Here is a 22,004-nt window from a genome sequence, read left to right as displayed (position 1 = left end):
AAGATTTGATACAAATAAAACCAATGTACCCAAGATTAGAAGGAAAGTAGCAAATCAGAAAAAAATTGTAGTTTCTCAGATATAGGTCGCACATCTAAAATATACAGAAAATGTTGTCAAATTTATAAGAATGAGCCAATCCTCATTGAACATATTTTGATTTAAGAAATTAAAGCTATGCATAACTATATGAAAAAAATGCACTAAACCATTAGTGATTAAATTAAATCCAAATCAAAAGGGAGATATCGCACATCAGATTGACCAAAATGATAACTGGGCAAAATGACAGCTGTTAGAGGAGATATGGAAAAATGGAGACACTAATACACTAATGGTGTATTTGTGAACTGATCCAACCATTTTAGAGAGCAACCTAATATTATCCCCAAATAATTATAAAAATGTACATACCTTTGGATCCAGCAATATCACTATTAAATTTCTTTCTTAAGGTGAACAGAGAAAAAAGAAAAGAAGCTATATGCTCTAAAATATAGCAGCGCTCTTTGTGGTGGCAAAGAATTGGAAATTGAGGGAATGTCTATCAGTTGGGGAATGGCTGAGCAAGTTGTGGCCAATAATTGTAATGAAATACTACTGTGTCATAAGAAATGATAACCAGGTTAAATTTTTTTTAAAAAATAGGAAAATCTACATAAAATTAAGAAAAGTAAAATGAGAAGAAACAAGAGAACATTATGTACAGCAACAGAAATAGTGTTTGAAAAATGATTAGCATATGTCTCCCTCTTGAGAAAAAAATGGTAAATAGAAATAAGCAAGACATGGTTTTTATATACATATTTCTTTTTTTCAAATGATGCCCTATGGAGTTACCTGGGAATTTTGAAACAATTTTTTTAAACTCATGAGGTAGTTATCATGGTCTCAAACTAAAAGCAAAAGTAGATTTAATTAAGAGACAAGCAAAGAAACTATATTATTCTAAAAGATGGCACAGACAATGAAATAATATCAATACTAAATATTTATGCGCCAATTAGTATAGCATTCAAATTCATAAAGGAAAGTTAAATGAGTTACATAAGGAAGTAAAGCTATACTAGTGAAGGAACTCAATTTCACACTCTCAGAACTAAAAAAAAAAAAATCTAACAAAAAAAAAGAAAAGAAGGTAAGGGTATGAATAGAATTTTGGAAAAATTAGATATAATAGACCTCAGGAGAAAACTGAGGCAAGAGTATGTCTTTTCCTCAGGAGTACACATGGCACCTTTACAGGAAACAGACCATCTATTGGAGCATAAAAGTCTCACAATCAAGTGCAAAAAGGTAAAAAAATATTAAATGCAACCTTTTTGGACCATATAGTAAAATAAAAATTATATTCAATAAAGAACATTGTATAGATTAAAAATTAATTGGAAATTAAGTAATCTAATCCTAAGAGAGGTTCAAAGAATTAATCAAAAGAACAAACAATTAATTTCATCAAAGAGAATGACAATAATGAGACAAAATACCAAAATTTATGGGATTTAACCAAAGCAGTATTTGGGGAAAAAATTATATGTCTATACACTTATACAATTGAGCATGCAACTAAAAATTAGAAGAAAATTTCAAATAAACACTAAATTGAAAATTCTGAAATTCAAAGAAGAGATTTAAAAATTTTGCAGAAAAAAAATCACCAAAGTAATTAATAAAACTAGGAAACTGTTTTATGGAAAATTAATAAAATTCACAAACCATTAGTTAATTTGTTTTTTAAAGAAAGAAAATCAAATCACCAATATAAAAAAATGAAACAGGTGAATTCACCACCAATGTAGACAAAATTAAAGCAATTATTGAGAAATATTTTGCCTAATCATATTACAATAAAATTAGCAACCTAAGTGAAATGGATGAATATATACAAAAATATAAATTGTGCAGATCAAAAGAGGAAATAGAATTCTTAAATAAACCTATCTTAGAAAAACAAACTAAACAAGTCATAAATAAACTCCCTAAGGAAAAATCCCCTAAACCAGTTGGATAAGAGAATTCTACCAGACATTTACAAAACAATTTCAATACTATGGAAATTACTTAAACCTATATATACATATATTCAAAATAAATTCTTTAAAATGAAAAGTAGTATTTTTCTAAAACCATCAGCAAGCATTACTTGTAACAGGGATAAGCTAGAAACCTCAATAAGATCAGAGTTAGTTAAGCAAGGATGCCCATTACCACTACGTAATCAAATATTGTTCTAGGAATGGTAGCAATAGCAATAAGACAAGAAAAGGAAATTGAAGGAATTAGAAAAAGCAATGAGGAAACAAAATAATCCTTCTTTGCAGACAAAATGATGGTAAACCTAAAGAACTCTAAAAAAAATCCAACTAAACAACTAGATGAAATAATTAACAACTTCAGTAATTTTGCATAATATAAAATAAAGCCACATAAATCATCAGTTTTTCTATATATTACCAACAAAGTTCAGCAAGACGAGATAAAGAAATTCCATTTAAAATAATTGCAAACAATATAAAATACTTAGGAATTTATCTGTCAAGGCAAACCTATAATTATATGAACACAATTCCAAAACACTTTTCACAGATAAAAGTCAGATCTAAATAACCAGAGAAATATTAATTGCTCATGGATAGAATACCAATATGTTAAAAATGACAATGCTAAATAAATTAACTCATTCAGTGCTATGCCAAACTATCAAAAATTATTTTATAGAGCTAAAAAATTATAATAAGATTCATCTGGAAGAACAGAAGTTCAATTATATCAAGGGAATCATTGATGGAAGGTGGTTCACGAGTATCAGATCTCAAACTATATTGCAAAGCATTAATTGTCACCAACAATCTGATAGCAGTTAACAGACAGTGGTAGATCAGTAGAATTGATTAGGTACACAATACATTGTAGTAAAATGACCACAGTAATCTAGTGTTTGATAAATCCAAAGATCCCAGTTTTGGGGACAAAAACTCAGTATTTGACAAAAAATTGTTAGGAAAACTAAAAAGCAGTTTTAAAGAAAATAAATATAGACCAACATCTCACAATGAAGATCAAGGTAAGTCAAAATGAGTATATAAAGGGTAATATAAGCAAATCAGAGGTGCATGGAAAATTTTACCTCTCAGATCTATGAATAAGTGATAATTTATGACCAAACAAGACACTGAGTATTTCACAGGATATAAAATAGAGAACTCTGATTACATGAATTTAAAATGGTTTTGCTCAAACAAAACCATAAAGTCAAAATTTAGAAGGAAAGCAGGAAACCAGGGAGAAAATGTTTTGCAGCAAGTTTCTCTTATAAAGGTTTCATTCTCAAATATATAGAAACTGAGTTAAATTTATCAGACTAAGTCATTGTCATTACACAACTGATAAATGGCCAAATGATATTAACGGGTATTTTTTCAGAAGAAGAAATCAACTCTGAGGTACCACCTCACACCCAGCAGATTGATCAATATGACAGCAGAGGAAAGTAATAAATTTTGGAGGGGGATGTGGCAAAATTGGGACACTGATGCATTGCTAGTGAAATTATGAATTGATCCAACCATTCTGGAAGACAATTTGGAACTATGCCCAAATGTCTTTAAAAGAATGCCTTCTGGGGGCAGCTGGGTAGCTCAGTGGATTGAGAGTCAGGCCCAGACACAGGAGGTCCTCAGACACTTCCCAGCTGTGTGACCCTGGGCAAGTCACTTGACCCCCATTGCCCACCCTTACCACTCTTCCACCTAGGAGCCAATGCACAGAAGTTAAGGGCTTAAAATAAATAAATGAAAGAAATTAAATTGAAATGAAATGAAATTGAAATGAAATTTAATTTAATTTAATTTAATTTAATTTAATTTAATTTAATTTAATTTTTAAAAAAAGAATGCCTTGCCCTTTGATCCATCCATACCATTGCTGGGTTTGTATCCCAAAGAGATCATAGATAAAAAGACTTGTACAAAAATATTTATAGCCACGCTCTTTGTGGTGGCAAAAAATTAGAAAATGAAGGGGTGTCCATCGATTGGGGAATGGCTGAACAAACTGTGGTATATGATGGTGATGGAACACTATTGTGCTGAAAGGAATGAACTGGCGGAATTCCATGTGAACTGGAAAGACCTCCAGGAATTGATGCAGAGAGAAAGGAGCAGAACCAGAACACTGTACACAAAGACTGATACACTGTAGTGCAATCGAACATAATGGACTTCTCTACTACCAGCAATGCAATGATCCAGGACAATTCTGAGGGACTTATGAGAAAGAACGCTATCCATATCCAGAGAAAGAACTGTGGGAAAAATACAGAAGAGAAACATGATGATCATATGGTTTGATGGGGATATAATTGGGGATGCTGACTTTAAATGATCACTCTTGCAAATATTAATAATATGGAAATAGGTTTTGAACAATGATACGTGTAAAAGCCAATGGAATTGTTCATTGGCTCCGGGAAGGGGGAGGAAGGAAGGCAGGAAGGGAAAGAACATGAATCATGTAACCATGGAAAAATATTCTAAATTAATTAAAATAACAAATAAATAAATTTTTTAAAAAAGAAATCAAAGCTTTGTATAATCATATGAAAAAATGCTCTAAATCACAATGGATTACAGAAATACAAATTAAACCCAACTCTTGGATACCACTTCACATCTATCAATTAGCTAAAATGACAGAAGAGGAAAATGACAAATGGTAAAGACATGGAAAATTTGGAACACCATTGCATTGCACAATAAGAGAATCATGAACTAATTCAACCATTATGGAGAGCAATTTGGAATGTCCAAAAGAATACAAAACTATGCAATACCCCTTGACCCAGCAAAACTACTAGCATTTCAAAAAGATCAAAGGAAAAGGATGGATATATAGATAGATATGTAGATAGAACTAATGGAGCCTGATACAGACTAAAGCATACTTTTTTATTCCTTTATTTTTCTTAGTTTGTTTTCCTGGGTTTTCTTTTCCAACATGACTAAAACGGATAGTAAAGTTCTTAACTACTCAAGGAGAGTGGGAGAGAATTTGCAACTTAGACTTTTTTAAAGTGAATGTAAAAAAGAATTTACATGTAATTGAGAAAATAAGAAAATACAATTTAACACTTTAAAAAAAATCAATAATTATTATAGGAATAATTTAAAAGAAAAAAAGGTTAAAACAATTCTTCTCCCTAAAGGCAGAGGGTATTTTTTCTTTCTTTGCATTCTCAGCACTTAGAACACTGAAAAATCAGGTCTGATTTTCAATGTTTGCTCATGTCACATTCTGTCATTTTCCTCTTTTCTTTTAATAAAAATAATTCTAAATCAGGGGCAGCTGGGTAGCTCAGTGGATTGAGAGTCAGGCCTAGAGAAAGGAGGTCCTAGGTTCAAACCCGGCCTCAGCCACTTCCCAGCTGTGTGACCCTGGGCAAGTCACTTGACTCCCATTGCCCACCCTTACCAATCTTCCACCTATGAGACAATACACCTAAGTACAAGGGTTTAAAAAAAAATAATAATTCTAAATCAAATCTCTGGTGTAATTACATTCTAATGAGAACAAACGAGCAACTGATTTAAATTATTTGTTGTCAGTTAGTCATCATATTTTCAAACCACATATGTAGTCAGGATATTTATAAAAATATCTTAAGAAACTTACATTGACTAATCCAAAATAGTGTTCATTGACTGGAAACTGTTCTGGACCAATCTCTTTCTCTAAAGCCGAGGCATTGGCGCCCTATAAAACAAAAAATAAAAATCTTAATATATACAAATATAATCATGTTTTCACAATAAACCAAAGCAAAGTAAGTCAACTATACATACCTCTTACAGATAAATAAAAATCATTTATTTTAATAAAACAAAGGGCCCCCCAAAAGGTGCACTAATCTAAATAATAAAACATATAAATACTTATAAATAGGCTACCAAATGATATTTTTGAAATTACAAAAATATAGTCATGCATTGAAAGATAATTTTAACTGTATGGCTATGTTTAAATTTTATACTAGCCAGATTGGGGGAGAGGGGACCATAAAATTTAACAAAAATCATTTATAATAAATGGATTTTTTCCATCATTTCCCAAAATTCTTAACAGCCAAACCATGGTTATATTCCAAAACTTATGTGATTGATTTAATTCAACAAATACTTACTCTATAGAGATCAAAGTCTTTTATACATATTGTATTAGGTAGCTTATTTCTGATAATAATATACCCTTTTGATTTCTCTACCAATTCCTAGAAACTTAATGTAAGATGCAAACAACCAACCTCACATCCAAATTGGCAAAAATGACAGAGGAAAAACTCAATTGTTGGAGGGACAGTGGAAAGACAAGCACAATAATGAATTGTTGTTGAGGATATAAATTGGCGCGATTATTTTATAAAGCAATTGAAGTTATACTCAAAAAAGTCACTAAATTGTACACATCCTTTGCCTCAGACATGCCCCTATTAGATATATAACTCCAAAGAGGTTAGAGACAGAGAGAAAGGATCCATATGTACAAAAATATTTATAGTAACATTTTTATTTTAGTAAAGTACTACAAAATAGGTACTTCTCAATTAGGGAATGGCTGAAGAAATTTTGGCATATGAATATAACAGAACATCCTAAGAAATAAATATGACTGGTTCAGAGAAACCTAAAAAGACTTGTGTAAGAACTGATATAGAATAAAGTGACAAGAATCAAGAAAACAATTTACATGATACATTCAAAAATATATATACAGGAAACATTTTTTAAACCCTTACCTTCTGTCTTAGAATTAATACTATGTATTAGTTTCAAGGCAGTGTTAAGGGCTAAGCAATGAGGGTTATGTGACTAGCCAAGTGGGATGGGAAAAAGTGTCATACAACTAGGAAGTGTCCAAGGCCACATGTGAACCCCAGGACCTCCTCTCTCTAGGCCTGGCTCTCAATCCACTGAGCCACCTAGCTGGCCCCTAAAGAAAACAATTTTAAAAGACTTCATAGCAGTGTTCAAAATGCAGCAATGGCATCTCATGAAGCAAGCCTCTCACTTCTTCATAAAATTGCTACAAACTAAAGATACAAAATGGACTTGCATTTTTAGAAATAATCAAATGTTAACTTATTTTTGATTGACTTAAGACACTTGTCACAAGAAAGGGCTTTATCTATTTACTTACTTTCATTTAAATCCCGTTACTGAGTTTAAAGCTGTATAGTCTCATGATTTTATAGCAATATAGCAGTAGAACCCAAGAAGGCACAAAATAGGATGAGGCACAGCCCCAATATTCCTTGCAGAAGTCCACAGAGCCTGGCCCTAACAACAAGTCTGTAGTCGGAAAGTAAGGCAGGATGAATAAGCAAACAAAAGAGGAATTCCATCATAAACAGCTATTATGGTGACAAGAATGCTCAAGACATAAACCTGGAAGAAGAAAACGACTCCAAAATATCTACACAAAGCAGACTCAAAGAAAAATACAGTTTGGACACAAGTTCAGCTAAAATTCCCATATGAGATAAAGCAATAGTTTAAAAAAAAGTATTTAAAATAGTTTCTTATATTAAATAAGAAATGCTACAGGGAAAAAACTGGGAAAATAAGAACTGAAAATAGAATCCTATATTATTAGGGGTCATAGAGAGAAATGTTTTGAGAGTGGTTTGGCTATGTTTTAATTACCTTAAAGGGAGGAGGAAAGAATACAAGAGGGTAGAAGAGACAGGAAGAGTATGAGAAATAATCTCACATAATGCTGGTGTAAAAGTAGATTATACAAAAGAAAAAAGGGTGGAGTGAGTAGGCAAAACAACCTAACTTTCAAATGAACTGGTCAGAGAAAGAAGGATACAAAGAGTTGAGTACAGAAATATATTTCATTCAAAAGGAAGAAAGAGGAGAAAAAAGATGGAGCAAAAAGAGAGGGGGTAGATTAAAGGAGGAATTCGTGTAAAGGTTCAAATCAGCTGATAAAAGTTGTAAACCCTGAGAGTGATAGGAAAATAGGAGAGACAAATGGTAAAGATAGCATATAGCAAAAATCAGTAGTGATGTATTTAAGCAATGACTAGCACATTCAGTCAGTGAAGAAGAGAATCAGTCATGAAAACTAAGGTAAAGTAGGTCTGTCTCTTCTGAGGACAATAAAGTAAAAAGGCCAAGATAAGTCATCATCATTTTTGTTGTTCAATTTCAATCATTTCTGATCTGTGATCTCATTTGAGATTTTCTTGGCAAAATACTATACAGGTTTGTTATTTACTTCACCAGCTCATTTTATAGATGAGAAAAATGAGGCAAATGGGATTAAGTGATTTGCCCAGGGTACACAGGCAATGTCTGAGGATAAATTTCAGGCCTTGCTGACTCCAGGTGTGCTCTAACCACTGCACACCTACTTGCCCATATTCATTTGCATGGCCTCAAAATACAATCCATCTAATAATTTTTAGTTCAGCACAGGATTTAGTGCAAAAATCAAGATTTTGTAGACTATCTAGATAGTAACATGGATGAGCAACAGAATAAAATTACTGATGAAACCAAGTTTCAAGAGTACTGGGCTATTTCATTTTTGTCTTTGTGTGCTTTTAGCACTTCACACATTCTAAGCACTTAATGTTTGAGTCTGACTGGAAGGAAAGGAGCTAATCACACTCTCATCACCATGGAGGTTTTGACCTTCTCTGCTTCCAAAAAGTTTCCCCCTCCTTTGGCAACATGGAGGTCCCCGACTCCCTGGGGCTTAAAAACTTTAATGCAGGTTCCTGAATGCAAGATATCTACACAAGATATAGCCAAGATAAGCTTCAGCAGGCATGAACCACCACATTGGTCCTTCCAAATCTTTTCTTGTGAAAATTTCCCCATTCTTCCCCTCATACAACCTTTTAATGACAGATTTATCTTTTTTTATGCATAGGTCTTATTAACTTACTTCACTGTTCAAAAATTCTTCAATGGCTCCCTAATGTAATGCCTAAAAAATAAAATTTAAGTTACTTAGCACAGCATTTTAAGGCAATCTAGCAGCATTCTATTTATTTCCAGCCTTATTTTATGCTAACGTAACACATATGTTCCAATCAAATGTAATGTCTTAAGTTTTCACACCATTATGCTATATGGTCATCCCATTCTCCAAATTTAGAACAGATTTGTTATTACTTGAACACCTGGACCAAAAGAGTAATCATTAATGTTTCCACGTTAACTTGGATGGTTGTCTAGGGTGGTACCCTAGAGACCTGTTACATCCAATGCTAAACATTTTTATAAACAAATTATAGAGATTATACACACCACATTTTCAGATGGCACAGAACTAGAAGGAATAACACACTGGATGAAAATCGTAACAGAAAAACATTGACAGGCTAGTTTGATGGGTTGAATCTAATTAAATACTTAAAAATGATTTTTAATACAATTTTACAATTTCATATATCTTAAAAACCTACAATGGCTAAATAGAAGTTTATCCAAAAAAAGATCACAAGGTTTTAATAGACTACAGATTGTAATGTGCCACCCAAAAAGCTACTAAAAAGATTGTCTTCAGAAAGGCATAAATATCCAAGGAAGATGATTAATTAATCCCACTTGAAAAATCTACATTTAAACTACTATATTCAATTCTGGCTGTCACATTTTTGTAAGAACAATGATAAGATAGTTTAGTAAATCTAGGAAACCATATAAGGAGGGTGACAAAATAAGAATGGACCTTGAAATTAAGCTCTATGAGAACACCTGGAATACACTAGGGATTTTCCCCTGGAAGAAAAGGCTCATGACAGACAAAACAGTGTCTTCAAGCATTTATATATAGTCATTTGGGGAGAGGGAATAGACACATATTGTTCAATGGTCAAACTTGAGAATCAGTCCACAAAGACAACTATTGGTATTATTAGTATACTAATAACCAAGAAGGGTCAATACTGCTTATAACAGTGCCCTTGAGCAAGTCTCCTGACCATTTCCTCACTCATAATAAAGTTGTCATTCTACCTTTAAATCTACAACATTATACTTCAAGAATCCTAGAAAATCAACTAAAAAGCTAGTGGAAATAATAACTTTAGCAAAGTTGCAGGATACAAAATAAACCCACATTTTACAACAAAAGTCAGCAGTAAGAGTTAGAAAGAGAAAGTCCATTTAAAAATCACTCTAAGACCAGTGATGGGCAAACTTTTTAAAGTGGGGGCCAAAGGAAAGGAAATGCTCATCTGTCAGTCTGTTTCTAAGGTAACTCTTTTGAAGTTTCATTGTACTGTATCCTACTCATTGTATTCATCAGATTAGGAAAAATGTCACAACGCTAGAACATTTAAGGCCCCTCTCCCCCAACCCCCTGCATCTGGCCCGTGGGACGTAGTTTGCCCATCACTGCTCTAGACCAATGATGGCAAATCTATGGCACACGTGTCAAAGATGGCACTCATGCCACTTTCCCACACACACACCACAATTTCATTACTAAAAAGGCAGAGGGACTCAGCTGGAGCTGCTTGTCCTCCCCCTTCCACTGTGCCTGACTGACATTTTTTCACAACATCCGCCCTTCTGCCCAGGAGCCCAGTGGGAGCACTTTCACCTTCTCCTGTGTGGGATGAAGGGGGGTGGGGGGAAGAGGGGCATGCCTGGCATTTGGTGAGGAGGCAAAGCATGACACACGATCTCTAAAAGGTTCGCCATCACTGTCCTAGACAATATAAAATATTTCGGAATCTATCTGCCAAGACAAACAGAGAAATTATATGAAAACAATTACAAAACATTTCTCAAAACAAATAAAACTAGATCTAAGCAACTGGAAAACCATTAATTGCTCATGGGTAGGATGAGCTAATATAATGAAAAATTACAAGCCTACCTAAATTAATTTACTTATTCAGTGCCATACCTATCAAACTGCCAAGAACTACTTTATAGAACTAGAAAAAATAATAGACTAGAAATAAATGACCACAGCAATCTAATGTATGATAAATCCAAAGTTCCTAGTTTTGTGGAGAAGAACTCACTAATTGACAAAAACTGCTAAGGAAACTGGAAAACAGTATGAGAAAAATTGGGTTTAGATCAATGTCTCACACTCTATACCAAGATAGGTTAAAAATGGGTAAATGACAAACATAAAGAGTGACACTATAAGTAAACTTGGCAAATATAGAATAGTTTACATGTCAGATCTTTAAAAATAAAAGGCAACTGTAAAATAATACAGCAATGGATTGATTATTGATTATAAACTGATTTTAGATACTCTGCTTGCTGTCCTACAAAGTATCTTCAGTTTATATCAGTGAAGTGAAACTCATAAGTGAACTTCGCTTCAGGGCCAGGCCCAAGGATGCTAAAGAGACTCTTATTATAGAAAAATAAACTATTGAAAATATATAAGGATAAAAGGATTTCTAACTCTAAGGGATTATTCTAACTCCACCCAAATAAAACTCCCTGGTTCCAAAAGAAACCACTTCTCCTGTTTTCACAGGCTACACTGATCCTTCCTGATCTGATTAACCCAAATTTTTACTATTCTAAATAAACTACCACTCACTATTATCCTTATAATTCTTAACTTTGCCTCTAAGTTATAAAAATAACAAAGGCTAGCTGGTTGAGTCTCAACAAGAATCAAGTTAGAGTCAGGACTCTGAGCCTTAAAAGACTCAGAGTCCAAACCAAAGACCAGGATTTTCTTTGGTCTTCTCAGAGTTAAATCAAAACTATAAAAACAGTTGGAAAAAGAAAAAACTAAACTCCTTCAGGTCTTTCCCTCAGACATTGAGAAAGGCAAAGATGTTACCTTCTCCAGCCCTGAGAGAGTCCCTGTGTGTGACTCTGCCAACTGCCACACCCAGAAAGAGTAACTGTCACAGAAAAACCGTTACAACTAACAGCATTTGAAATTGACACTCTCTTTCAGCTCTGCTTCAAACTCCAATTCTTTCTCAAGCCAGCTTCTTCACTTATCTCTAAACCAATATAACAATACCTAATTTTCAATATCATCCTTATAGATCTATGAAGGAAAGCATTTAAGACCAAACAAGAGATAGAGAACATTACAAGATGTAAAATGCATTTGACTATATTAAATTTTAAAAGTTTTGTACAAAAATAACCAAGGCAACTAAAATAAGAAGGGAAACAACAAACTGGGGGGGGGGGGCGGAATTTTATGACAAATTTCTCTGATAAAGGTCTAATTTCTCACATATATAAAGAACTAAGTCAAATTTATTAGAAACCAAGTGGTCATGGGAAATGAATAGGCAGTTTTCAGATAAAGAAATCAAAACTATCAATAATCATATGGAAAAAATGTTCTAAATCCCTCCTGATTACATAAATGCAAATCGAAACAACTCAAGATTGGCCAATATGACAGTAAATGAAATAATAAATGTTGGAGGGGGTGTGGCAAAATTGGGACACTAATGCATTACTGGTGGGGTTGTGAATTGATCCAACCATTGTGCAAGGTAAACTGGAATTTTGCCCAAAGAGCTTTAAAAGAATGTATCATAGGGGGCAGCTGGGTAGCTCAGTGGATTGAGAGTCAGGCCTAGAGACAGGAGTTCAAATCCGGCCTCAGACACTTCCCAGCTGTGTGACCCTGGGCAAGTCACTTGACCCCCATTGTCCACCCTTACCACTCTTCCACCTATGAACCAATACACAGAAGTTAAGGGTTTAAAAATAAAAATAAAATAAAAAAAATAAAATAAATAAAATAAAATAAAATAAAATAAAATAAAATAAAATAAAATAAAATAAAATAAAATAAAATAAAATAAAATAAGAATGTATCATGCCTTTTGATCCAGTAATACCACCACTAGGTTTGTTTCCCAAAGAGATAAAGAAAAATGGAGTTGGACCTATCTGTACAAAAATATTTCTAGCTATGCTTTTTGTAGTGGCAAAAAACTGGAAACTGAGGAGATGTCCCTCCATTGGGGAATGGCTGAACAAATTGTGGTATATGATGGTGATGGAATAATATTGTGCTATAAGGAATGATGAACCAAATGTTTTCAGAAAGAACTGAAAAGACCTACATGAACTGATGCAGACTGAAATGAGCAGAAGTAGGAGAACATTGTACAAAGTAACTACACTTTGGGATGATTAAGACAAGACAATTCTGAAGGGCTTATGAAAAAAAATGCTATCCACAGCTAGAGAAAGAACTATTGGAGTAGAAATGCAGAAGAAAACATATGATTTATCACTTGTTTATTTGGGTTATATGATTTGGGGTTTTGGTTTTAAAAAATTATTACAAAAATGAACAATATGGAAATAGGTTTTGAGTGATAATATATGTATAACCCAGTGGAATTGCTTGTCAACTCTAGGAGAGGGAAGGAAAGAGGAAAGGGGACAACACGAATCATATAAACCATGGAAAACTTTATGTGAAAATTTGTTACTGGAAAAAAATTTAGGTGCAAAAAAAAAATCTACAATCTTAAGTTTAATTTATACACTGTAAAGAGAGGATTTGGGCTGGTCTAAATAGACTGGTCCCTAACTTTAATATCAGGTCATACATGTACCCCATTGCCAGAGGTGAGCAGAACCCAAATCTAACATAAAAACAAAGTTCAGGGCAGCTGGGTAGCTCAGTGGATTGAGAGTCAGACCTAGAGACGGGAGGTCCTAGGTTCAAATTCGGCCTCAGACACTTCCCAGCTGTGTGACCCTGGGCAATTCACTTGACCCCCATTGCCCACCCTTACCACTCTTCCACCAAGAAGCCAATACACAGAAGTTAAGGGTTTAAAACAAAAACAAAAACATGAAGTTCAAAGTCAAGAAACAGGCTGGAAAAAATAAATTTAAAAAGAATCTGACCATAAAAAATACCAGGGAAGCTTAAGACACAAAATCAGAAGATCACAACTTGAAAACAAGCAATTTGGTAGAATTCCTTCTTCAGCTATTTTTCCAAATAGTTTATACCAGTGATGGGCAAACTACAGCCCGGGCCAGATGAGGTTCCCTGAAATCTGGCCGCATGACATTATTCCTAATCTGACAAATACAATGAGTAGGATACAATACAATGAAACTTCAAAAGAGTTGCCTTAGAAACAGACTGACAGATTAGCATTTCCTTTCCTTTGGCCCCCTCTTTAAAAAGTTTGCCCATCACTGGTTTATACAGTATTGGGGGGTTAATTTGTTCTTTAAATGTTTGATAGAATTTACTTCTGAATCCATCTGGCACTGAGGCTTTTTTTTTTTTCTTAAGAGAATTCATTGATGGCTTGTTCGATATTTTTCCTAGATGGGGGTGTATTCTATTTCCTCTTCTGTTAATCTGAAGACCAATATCCCTAATGAACATTGATGCAAAATTTTTAAATAAAATATTATCAAGGAGATTACAGAAATAAATCAAAGATCATACATTGTGACCAAGTGAGTTTCATACTAGAAATGCAGGAATGTTTTAATATTAAGAAAATTATCAGCATAACAATAACATAACAATACCCAACTCTTCCACTTTTCAGCTTTCACCATTAGATTATAAGCATATTGTGAGGGCAGGAAATATCTACTGTTTAATTTAACAATTCTACTGGCAAACCACAAATTCTAAAAGTGAGCAACAGAAAGAACTTCAAAGTAATTCAAATAACACAAGACTATTCTTTACTCCCTCCAAACCCACAGAAGGGGGTATAATGTATCCTGAAGAATAAAAGATCAAAATACAACCCAAAATGATATACCCTGCAAACCTAAGCATAATCATTAATGGAGAGAAAAAACAGAAGAGGGGACATTCGATAAAAAAGCATCTGAAATACTACTAGAAAGAAAACCAAGTCTAAAAAAAGCTATTTGAATCTCAAACACCTGTGAGAATATTATTCTGAATCCCTATTTTTTTGAGATTGTAATTCAACCCCACCTTCCAATTGAGTTAAGAAGAAGGCCTGAGACTTATGTGTATAAGGGAGACACGTGCAATCTGGAAGAATGCCAAAAGCCTCTTGGCTTCCTAGAACCAGAAAACACTTGCCTCTTATCACAAGTGACTCTTGCCTCTCATTGGGATTGATGTCAAGTACAGCAAATCAGAGCCTCGGAAAAGTGCTGCCACATCACAGAAGATATAAATTTCAGGTCATGGAAAGGTCTCTCTCTGGCCTTGGAACCATGTGTGAGCACCTAGGTGAGCCAGAAGCTGGACTGGCTAAGGGAAGAGGTAGGCAAAGTTAACAGCCAGCAACATGTAGCTGGTGCCTTTTCTTTCTCTGTCCTGCTCTTTTATTTAATAATTATAAATTAAGATACAGTTTCCAGGGAAAACAATACAATTGGATTATTATAAATGTGATTATAAATGATCAAGCAGAAACTAAAACCCAAAAAAGCTAAATGACTTGCTCAAAAGCTACAGAAGTTGTAAACAGCAGGGACAGTATTCAAACACAAGTTATCCAAACTCGAATTTAGCACTCTTACTAATGCACCAGTTTTGGGGGAGAGGGCCCCCCACACACACATCTAGATCCTAGGTTTAAAGGACTTTCCAACTCCTGCATCAGCTAGTCTTCTGCAGAAAGTAACCTCTCCGACAAGGATACTCCTGAAAGGACTGTGTGGGAGACTGATAAATTAACCTTAATATGCTTCCAGATAAATCCCAAATATCTTGATTAAAAATGCAAAGAATCTGATAATGAAGGTAGAATTATCTGTACTTACAAAAAAAAAAATTTCACCAGAAGTTTAGAAAAGATTTTAGGATCTGAGTTTATGTAGACAAATAAGGAATTTTGTTTATCATATTTAAGTGTAGCCCTATCCACCAGCTTCCAAGGGAGGAATTAATAGCTCCCTGGGGAAAGGGACCATTTAATCAGGAATGAGGAGGATGAGGGAGAACAAAGATTTTGCTTGGGAAAGTTAAGACACTAGAAGAAAAGAGGGGTACCAAGGAGAGACTAGAAGGGAAGGGAAAACAACTGAGCTTCCCTTGGGTCAGCCAGTATCATTTTCCAGCAAACAAACCAGCAGTTGGATAAGAGGAAGGGTCTAAAAGGATGATAAATTCAGTCCTCTCTATTGCAAAGGATTCCCTCTCCCTGTTAGGAGAACCTAAGGAAAAAAAACCTATATTCTCATCAGTGTTAGTATTATTTTGTAAGCTTAATTCTCCTTTTATAAGTTAGTTCATTCCCATTACTTTGGACATGTAGTTACTTGAAATCAGTGTGCAGATGGGAACTGCTCCTAAGGTTTTCTATTTCAAAAACTACTCTACAATTGTAGCCTGGAAGGTTAAGACCTCCCATGGGGTTACCAGTCAAATGTTGTCCTGATTTTCAAACAAGGGAACAGAATGGAATCTGTAAACTATAAGCCAGTAAGCTTGAATTCTATTCCTATAGGAATTCTTGAAAAGATCTTTTAAAGTGATAGCTAACAAATATCTTGAGCAGAAAAGTATTGATTAAAAAAAGCTAACGTGGCTTCATCAAGAACTTGTCAAGTCAGAATAACCAAGCTAGAGTATAATTTACCTTGGTTTTTAAGCAAAGGTTATGATAAAGTGCCTCATACTATTCTTATGGAAGAGATGGAGAAATACAGGTTATACAATAATACAAAGTGATTCAAAATTCTTTGGATGGCCAAACTCAAGAGTAGGTGTTAATAATTTAATGTCACTGTAGCAAGAGACCTCAGGAATCTGCAGAAGCCTTCAGCTATTTAATTTTTACATTACTGACTTTGATAAAGGCATAGATGGTTCACTTCTGCATATTATAGTTTAATAAAAGCAAAAGGACAATAAAGATTCTGAAAGTCCTTGAAGAGCATTATAAGGATTGGTCAAAGGAACAGAGTATATACTCAAATCTAGAGGAAAGCAGACCATGCTAGCTATCTTCTAAAGAACAAAAGTTCAGAATTGTTCTATTTAGCCTTAGAGAGTAGAAGGAGGAGTAAAGCATATTAACTGCAGAGGCCAATTTAAGCTTAATAGCAGAAAAAAAATCCTATCAATTGGGTAGCTAAAGCTTCAAAGATGGCAGATTCCCCTACTTGGAAGTCTTTAAGCAAAGATTGATTGATGACATCACAGAAATTTCTAAGTATATGACATGGACTATATAGCTACTGAAGTCTGTTACAACTCTCAAAAGTCTGTAATTCGGTGAATCAGTTTTAGTTTTATGAATGACCATATAATTCAGAACCCTAAAACTTAATATGGCTCATTTAGATTTCTCAAAGAAAAATAAGCCATTGGAGTATGATGCCCCTTAGGTTTGGAAAGGGAAGTTAAGTAAGAAGGAAACATACTCTCTAGTTCCATGACATCTAATATTAAGTATATATGAAAATAGTTTGTTCTAATTTGTCAGAGAGATAAAGTCAAGCTTAATACTTAACAGAAGAAAATTATTTTAGTAGTGGGAAAATCTTTTTTAAACTCTTCAGATGAAGTATGTTGCCAAGGTAATGTAATCATCATCTCTAGAAATCCAACCTTTGAACTTATAATGTAATCATATAAAATTTAAGAATCAAGTAAGCCTACACATATATACAGGTTTTAAAAATAGGGACAAAATCAGATGTCAGAAAACAAAGCTGTCTAAACATATATAGGCTCATCTCTCTTTGGGCAGGCTACTAGGAATTGAATTCATTGGCCATGACAAACTATGAAACGAGGTAAAATATGAAACACTCCACAGTCCTGTGTAGCCCCCTCAATACTTCTGTAGTAACTATAACATTGTGGCAGAAAAAGGGCCAGAGAGAGCTGTCAACATGGAATCTAGAAACTCCAAACTTGTAGCCTCGTAAGATCTGATGAACTCCAAGTTTTAGGACTAGCTTATAAATTGAGGAACCCCCCCAAAGCTTGTACTTTGTTCCCCTGAGAATCCACCCTGAAGAGAATCTCAGGCTAGCAGTTTCAGACTGAATTATGTACTCCAAGGTAAATAAATGACAGTCCCAGTTAGGTGGGACTAAGCATATGCTAGGTACTCTTTTTGTCTTCAGATAGTCTTCCCTTTAGTATCAGAGACCCTTTCCCAAGAAGACCCACTCCAGAGTAGGGACCATCCCTTTAGTAGCCCCTTTCCTTACACCGGAGCCTCTAGCTATAATTCCTTTCCCAGGCTTTGAATGTGTCCCTTCAGTATAGTTTGAGCACTCCCATTTCCTTGAAGCTATGGTAATGTCAATCATTTTTCCCTGCCCCAGGATCTCACCAAAAGGTATATAGGTACTCCGAATTCTTTTGGTCCTTGGAGTTGTCAATCTAGCCCGGTTGGCTCTCCCAGGGGTCAGTGACCAAAGCAACCAGAGTCCAATCCTCCTGCATAGTCAAGTGGCACAACAGCTCTGCATGGAGGCCTAACTCAGCACTTGTAACCCCCCCTTTCCTTTTCTGACTATTTAATAGTTCTGTTTTTTCACAGTCAACAGAGCTAAGAATCATAGTTTTTAAACCCTCTTTAAATACTAAGCCTTATTCAATGACCAACAAGAACAGTGGAAGGACTGAACTATAATAACATTGACATTTTCACTGATAACTTTGAGTTGGACCTAAATATAAAGATGGTTCACAGGGAATCTAAAACCAAAACCAAAACATTATTTGCAAGAGAAATTTTAGAGTTTTCCCACTAAAAACAAGCACTCCCTTCCAACTATTATTTAACATCATTCTAGAAATGTCAATAATGGTAGTAAGAAAAGTTAAAAATAAAACCATATAGTCAGCAAAGGAAAAAACAAATGATTTTCTATTTGCAAGACAGGATGGATTATTTTGAAAATTCTAGAGAATTAGACAAGAATCTCATTGATGTAGTTTTGGTTAAAAGTATCAGAATACAGTATAAAATGTCAAAAGTTGTAAGTTTCTCCACACAGCAGCAATCAAAACCGGGAGGAGGGGCAGCTGGGTGGCTCAGTGGATTGAGAGTCAGGTCTAAAGATGGGAAGTCCAAGATTCAAATATGACCTCACACACTTCCTAGCTAGTGACCCTGGGCAAGTCACTTAACCCTCACTGCCTAGCCCAGTGATGGGGAATCTTTAAGATATGGAGTGCCCGGCCCTGCCCCCACTCCACCCTCCCCAGACCAAGTGCAATGTCATGCCCTCCACATGGTGGTGTTCATACCACCACCACCACCACCACCACCACCACCACCACCACCACCACCACCACCACCACCACCACCACCACCACCACCACCGCATTCTGTGCCCCTCCCCTCACTGGGTGCTGAGTGAACCATTTCCCTCCACCCCTTTAGTCCACCCAGGGGAGGAAGGAAGCACTCTTACTGGACTGCTGGGCAGGAGGGGAGGTGATGTAGTTAGGCTTGGGAAGAGGAATAGACAAGGGATGCAAGCACTCTACTCTGCTCCCCTTCAAACCTAGCTCCTTCTCCAACCTGTGTGAAATGGAAATTGATGGGACCTTGAAAATTTCAAAGTACACCCTGTTTAGCCATTATTCGAGGAAACGGAGTGTAACACTTTGTTAAGAAAGAGAAAAAAAAAAGCCCCAGTTTACAACAAACCTCTTATTTATAATGACATCATCCTAACATATTCACCCCATCACAGTCCAGCTTTCCTGAAGCAAGGAATCCTCCAAATTGACTTTTTTAGCAAATGGTCAAGGGTTGAAGTCAGGTTTTAATACAGATCTAGGACTATTGCTACCTCTGGAAGCCACTATAGTGTTTTCCAGAGCTTCAAGCCCACTTGATTTCTCTCAGATAGGCACTCCTTTGAATGCAAATTGAACAGGCTAGGTAAGAAAGTGAGGGGACTAAGAATACAAATTAAGCCCAGGTTTGCTTGTGAAAGAAACTGAGGTAGGGAGCCATAGAAACAAAGGGGCCTAGCTTCAGGTTCATAAAATGTATTCCTAAATGATTAGACTACAGTTTTGAACATTTTTAAAGTATAAACTCAAAAGACACATTCTAAAATCCCAAAAATACTTTTGTAAAGACACTGTTTGCTTCTGAAAGTAAAGACATAAAATTGCTTCTGACTCACTCAGGCCAAAGGTAATGAAGAGGCCATTTTGTATTCTGAATGAGGTGAGGCTTATTCTTATTCTGGCAAAGGATGCTATCTTGAAGAGACCTACTAAGGAACTCCTCCTGGAGAGAGGGGAAGGACAGTAGCCCAGCTGTGCTTTCGAGTTAGTGTGCCAGAGCACACTCTTTGCTGCAGGAACCGGAACACTGGGTCCTTGGGGCATTGGGTCCTTGGCATGCATGCCCACAGAGAGGTCTCTGCGTGCCATCTCTAGTAAGCATGCCATAGGTTCACCATCATGGGCCTAGCCCTTACCACTCTTCGGACCTGGAACCAATACAGTATTGATTCTAAGACAGAAGGGGGCATGGAGGGAACAGGAGGAAAGAACAGAAAGAAATCCCATTCCAAATAACTACAAAATACACAATAATCAATCTAACAAGGCACTCAAGAATGCTATCAATAAAATTATAAAACACTATTGAAATATAGACAAATTATTAGATATTTACTGTCCATGGTTGAACCTAATGAATAATAATGATACCCAAATTAACTTATAGACTGATATATCAGTGGTGGCACAATAACAATTCCAGAAACCCTGGGTTCAAGACTCATCTCTGATCTACTATCTACATGACCCTGAGCAAGTCTCTGAACTTCTCATTGCTCTATAAGCCACTCTCTATGTCCAAGTTGTAGAGAAAGTGAAGACCTGTATTGACAGAGGAAATTTCCTTACCTGGAAGCTCCCTATGAAGAGTCAAATCACAGATTCAAGTATAACCTATAACCTGAGCTAAACAAAATGATACTATCTATTTGCAAGAACAAATAGCCTAGAATCTTAAGGGAAATAATGAGAGGGGTCTATAATAGAGCAAAAGATGAAAAGCACTTCAGTTCCTCAAACTTGAATGCAAAACCAGTAATCAGTAAGACCAGTTGGTGGGTTAAAAAAACAAACAAACAAACAAACAAGCAGAAGAGCAAATAAATTGACCTGACTAGTAAAACAATTAAGAAGTCCCAATAACATTGGTTCATAGTCAATTCAAGAATATAAGACACTTGGGGAAAATTTTTCCCCTATTCAACAAGAACATGTGAGAAATCCAGAAGACACTCACTTGGGCAATGCCAAGATGAATAAATGAATTATTAAAAAAAATTTTTCCTAAATATCTATGGTGTCAGGCAATGTATACAGTGTTGCTATTTCATATACAAAAATGAGATTTTCTCACTCTCTAGGAGCTTATATTCTAATAAGGAGACATAAAACATAGGGGAGTAGAGGTCCAGAAAGTCAGATTATGAGTATACATAGAATGATCAAATATCATGAACCCTGAGGCAGCAGTAATGGTAGTATTGACTTACTATTTAGAGATCAATGAGTAAAAGGAGGGAAAGGAATGGGTCACAAAGATAAAGAATTCGATAAGATATCCAAGAGAGACAAAGCAGATCTAAATTAGTACAAGTTTACAAAGGATGTCTGGAGAAGATATGAAATATTTTTTAGGGTCAGCTACCCAAAAGAGGAATTGAAGTTTATACTCTTCAATTAAGCAATACTGCTTAACAATTAGCACAGTTCAGCAACACAGCTCAATTCTAAAACTAAGAGTACTGATCTCCTCAGGAAGAAAGGTGATATTGTGTCTAGATATTAGTTATAGACATTTACTGCATCAAGTAGGAAGAAGAATGCATAAACAGGGTAGATGGCAAGATGTCCCTGCTTTCATCATGATGGACTGCTGGATGGGATATGAAGCGTGAAGCATGTACTATAATATAATAAGACCAATTAAACAGAATGATTTCATATGACATATAAGAGACAGTGTGGTCCAGCTGACCACTAGATTTGGAATCAAAAGACTTGGGTTTAAATCCTGG

At 35.2% G+C, this 22,004-nt stretch overlaps 1 protein-coding gene across 1 annotated transcript in view; it reads right to left on the bottom strand.

The window, feature by feature from the left end:
• Positions 1 to 22,004, bottom strand: part of USP12 (ubiquitin specific peptidase 12) — a 124,924-nt gene that overhangs the window by 53,477 nt on the left and 49,443 nt on the right. Inside the window, exon 2 of the mRNA XM_044668287.1 lies at positions 5,671 to 5,751. Coding sequence (XP_044524222.1) covers positions 5,671 to 5,751 — 81 coding nt within the window. The remainder of the gene's footprint in view (positions 1 to 5,670; positions 5,752 to 22,004) is intronic.

Source organism: Gracilinanus agilis, chromosome 3, assembly GCF_016433145.1.
Source record: "Gracilinanus agilis isolate LMUSP501 chromosome 3, AgileGrace, whole genome shotgun sequence".
Taxonomy (NCBI): domain Eukaryota; kingdom Metazoa; phylum Chordata; class Mammalia; order Didelphimorphia; family Didelphidae; genus Gracilinanus; species Gracilinanus agilis.
Note: the sequence above shows the minus strand (reverse complement) of the source record. Positions and strands in the feature narration are given on the sequence as shown.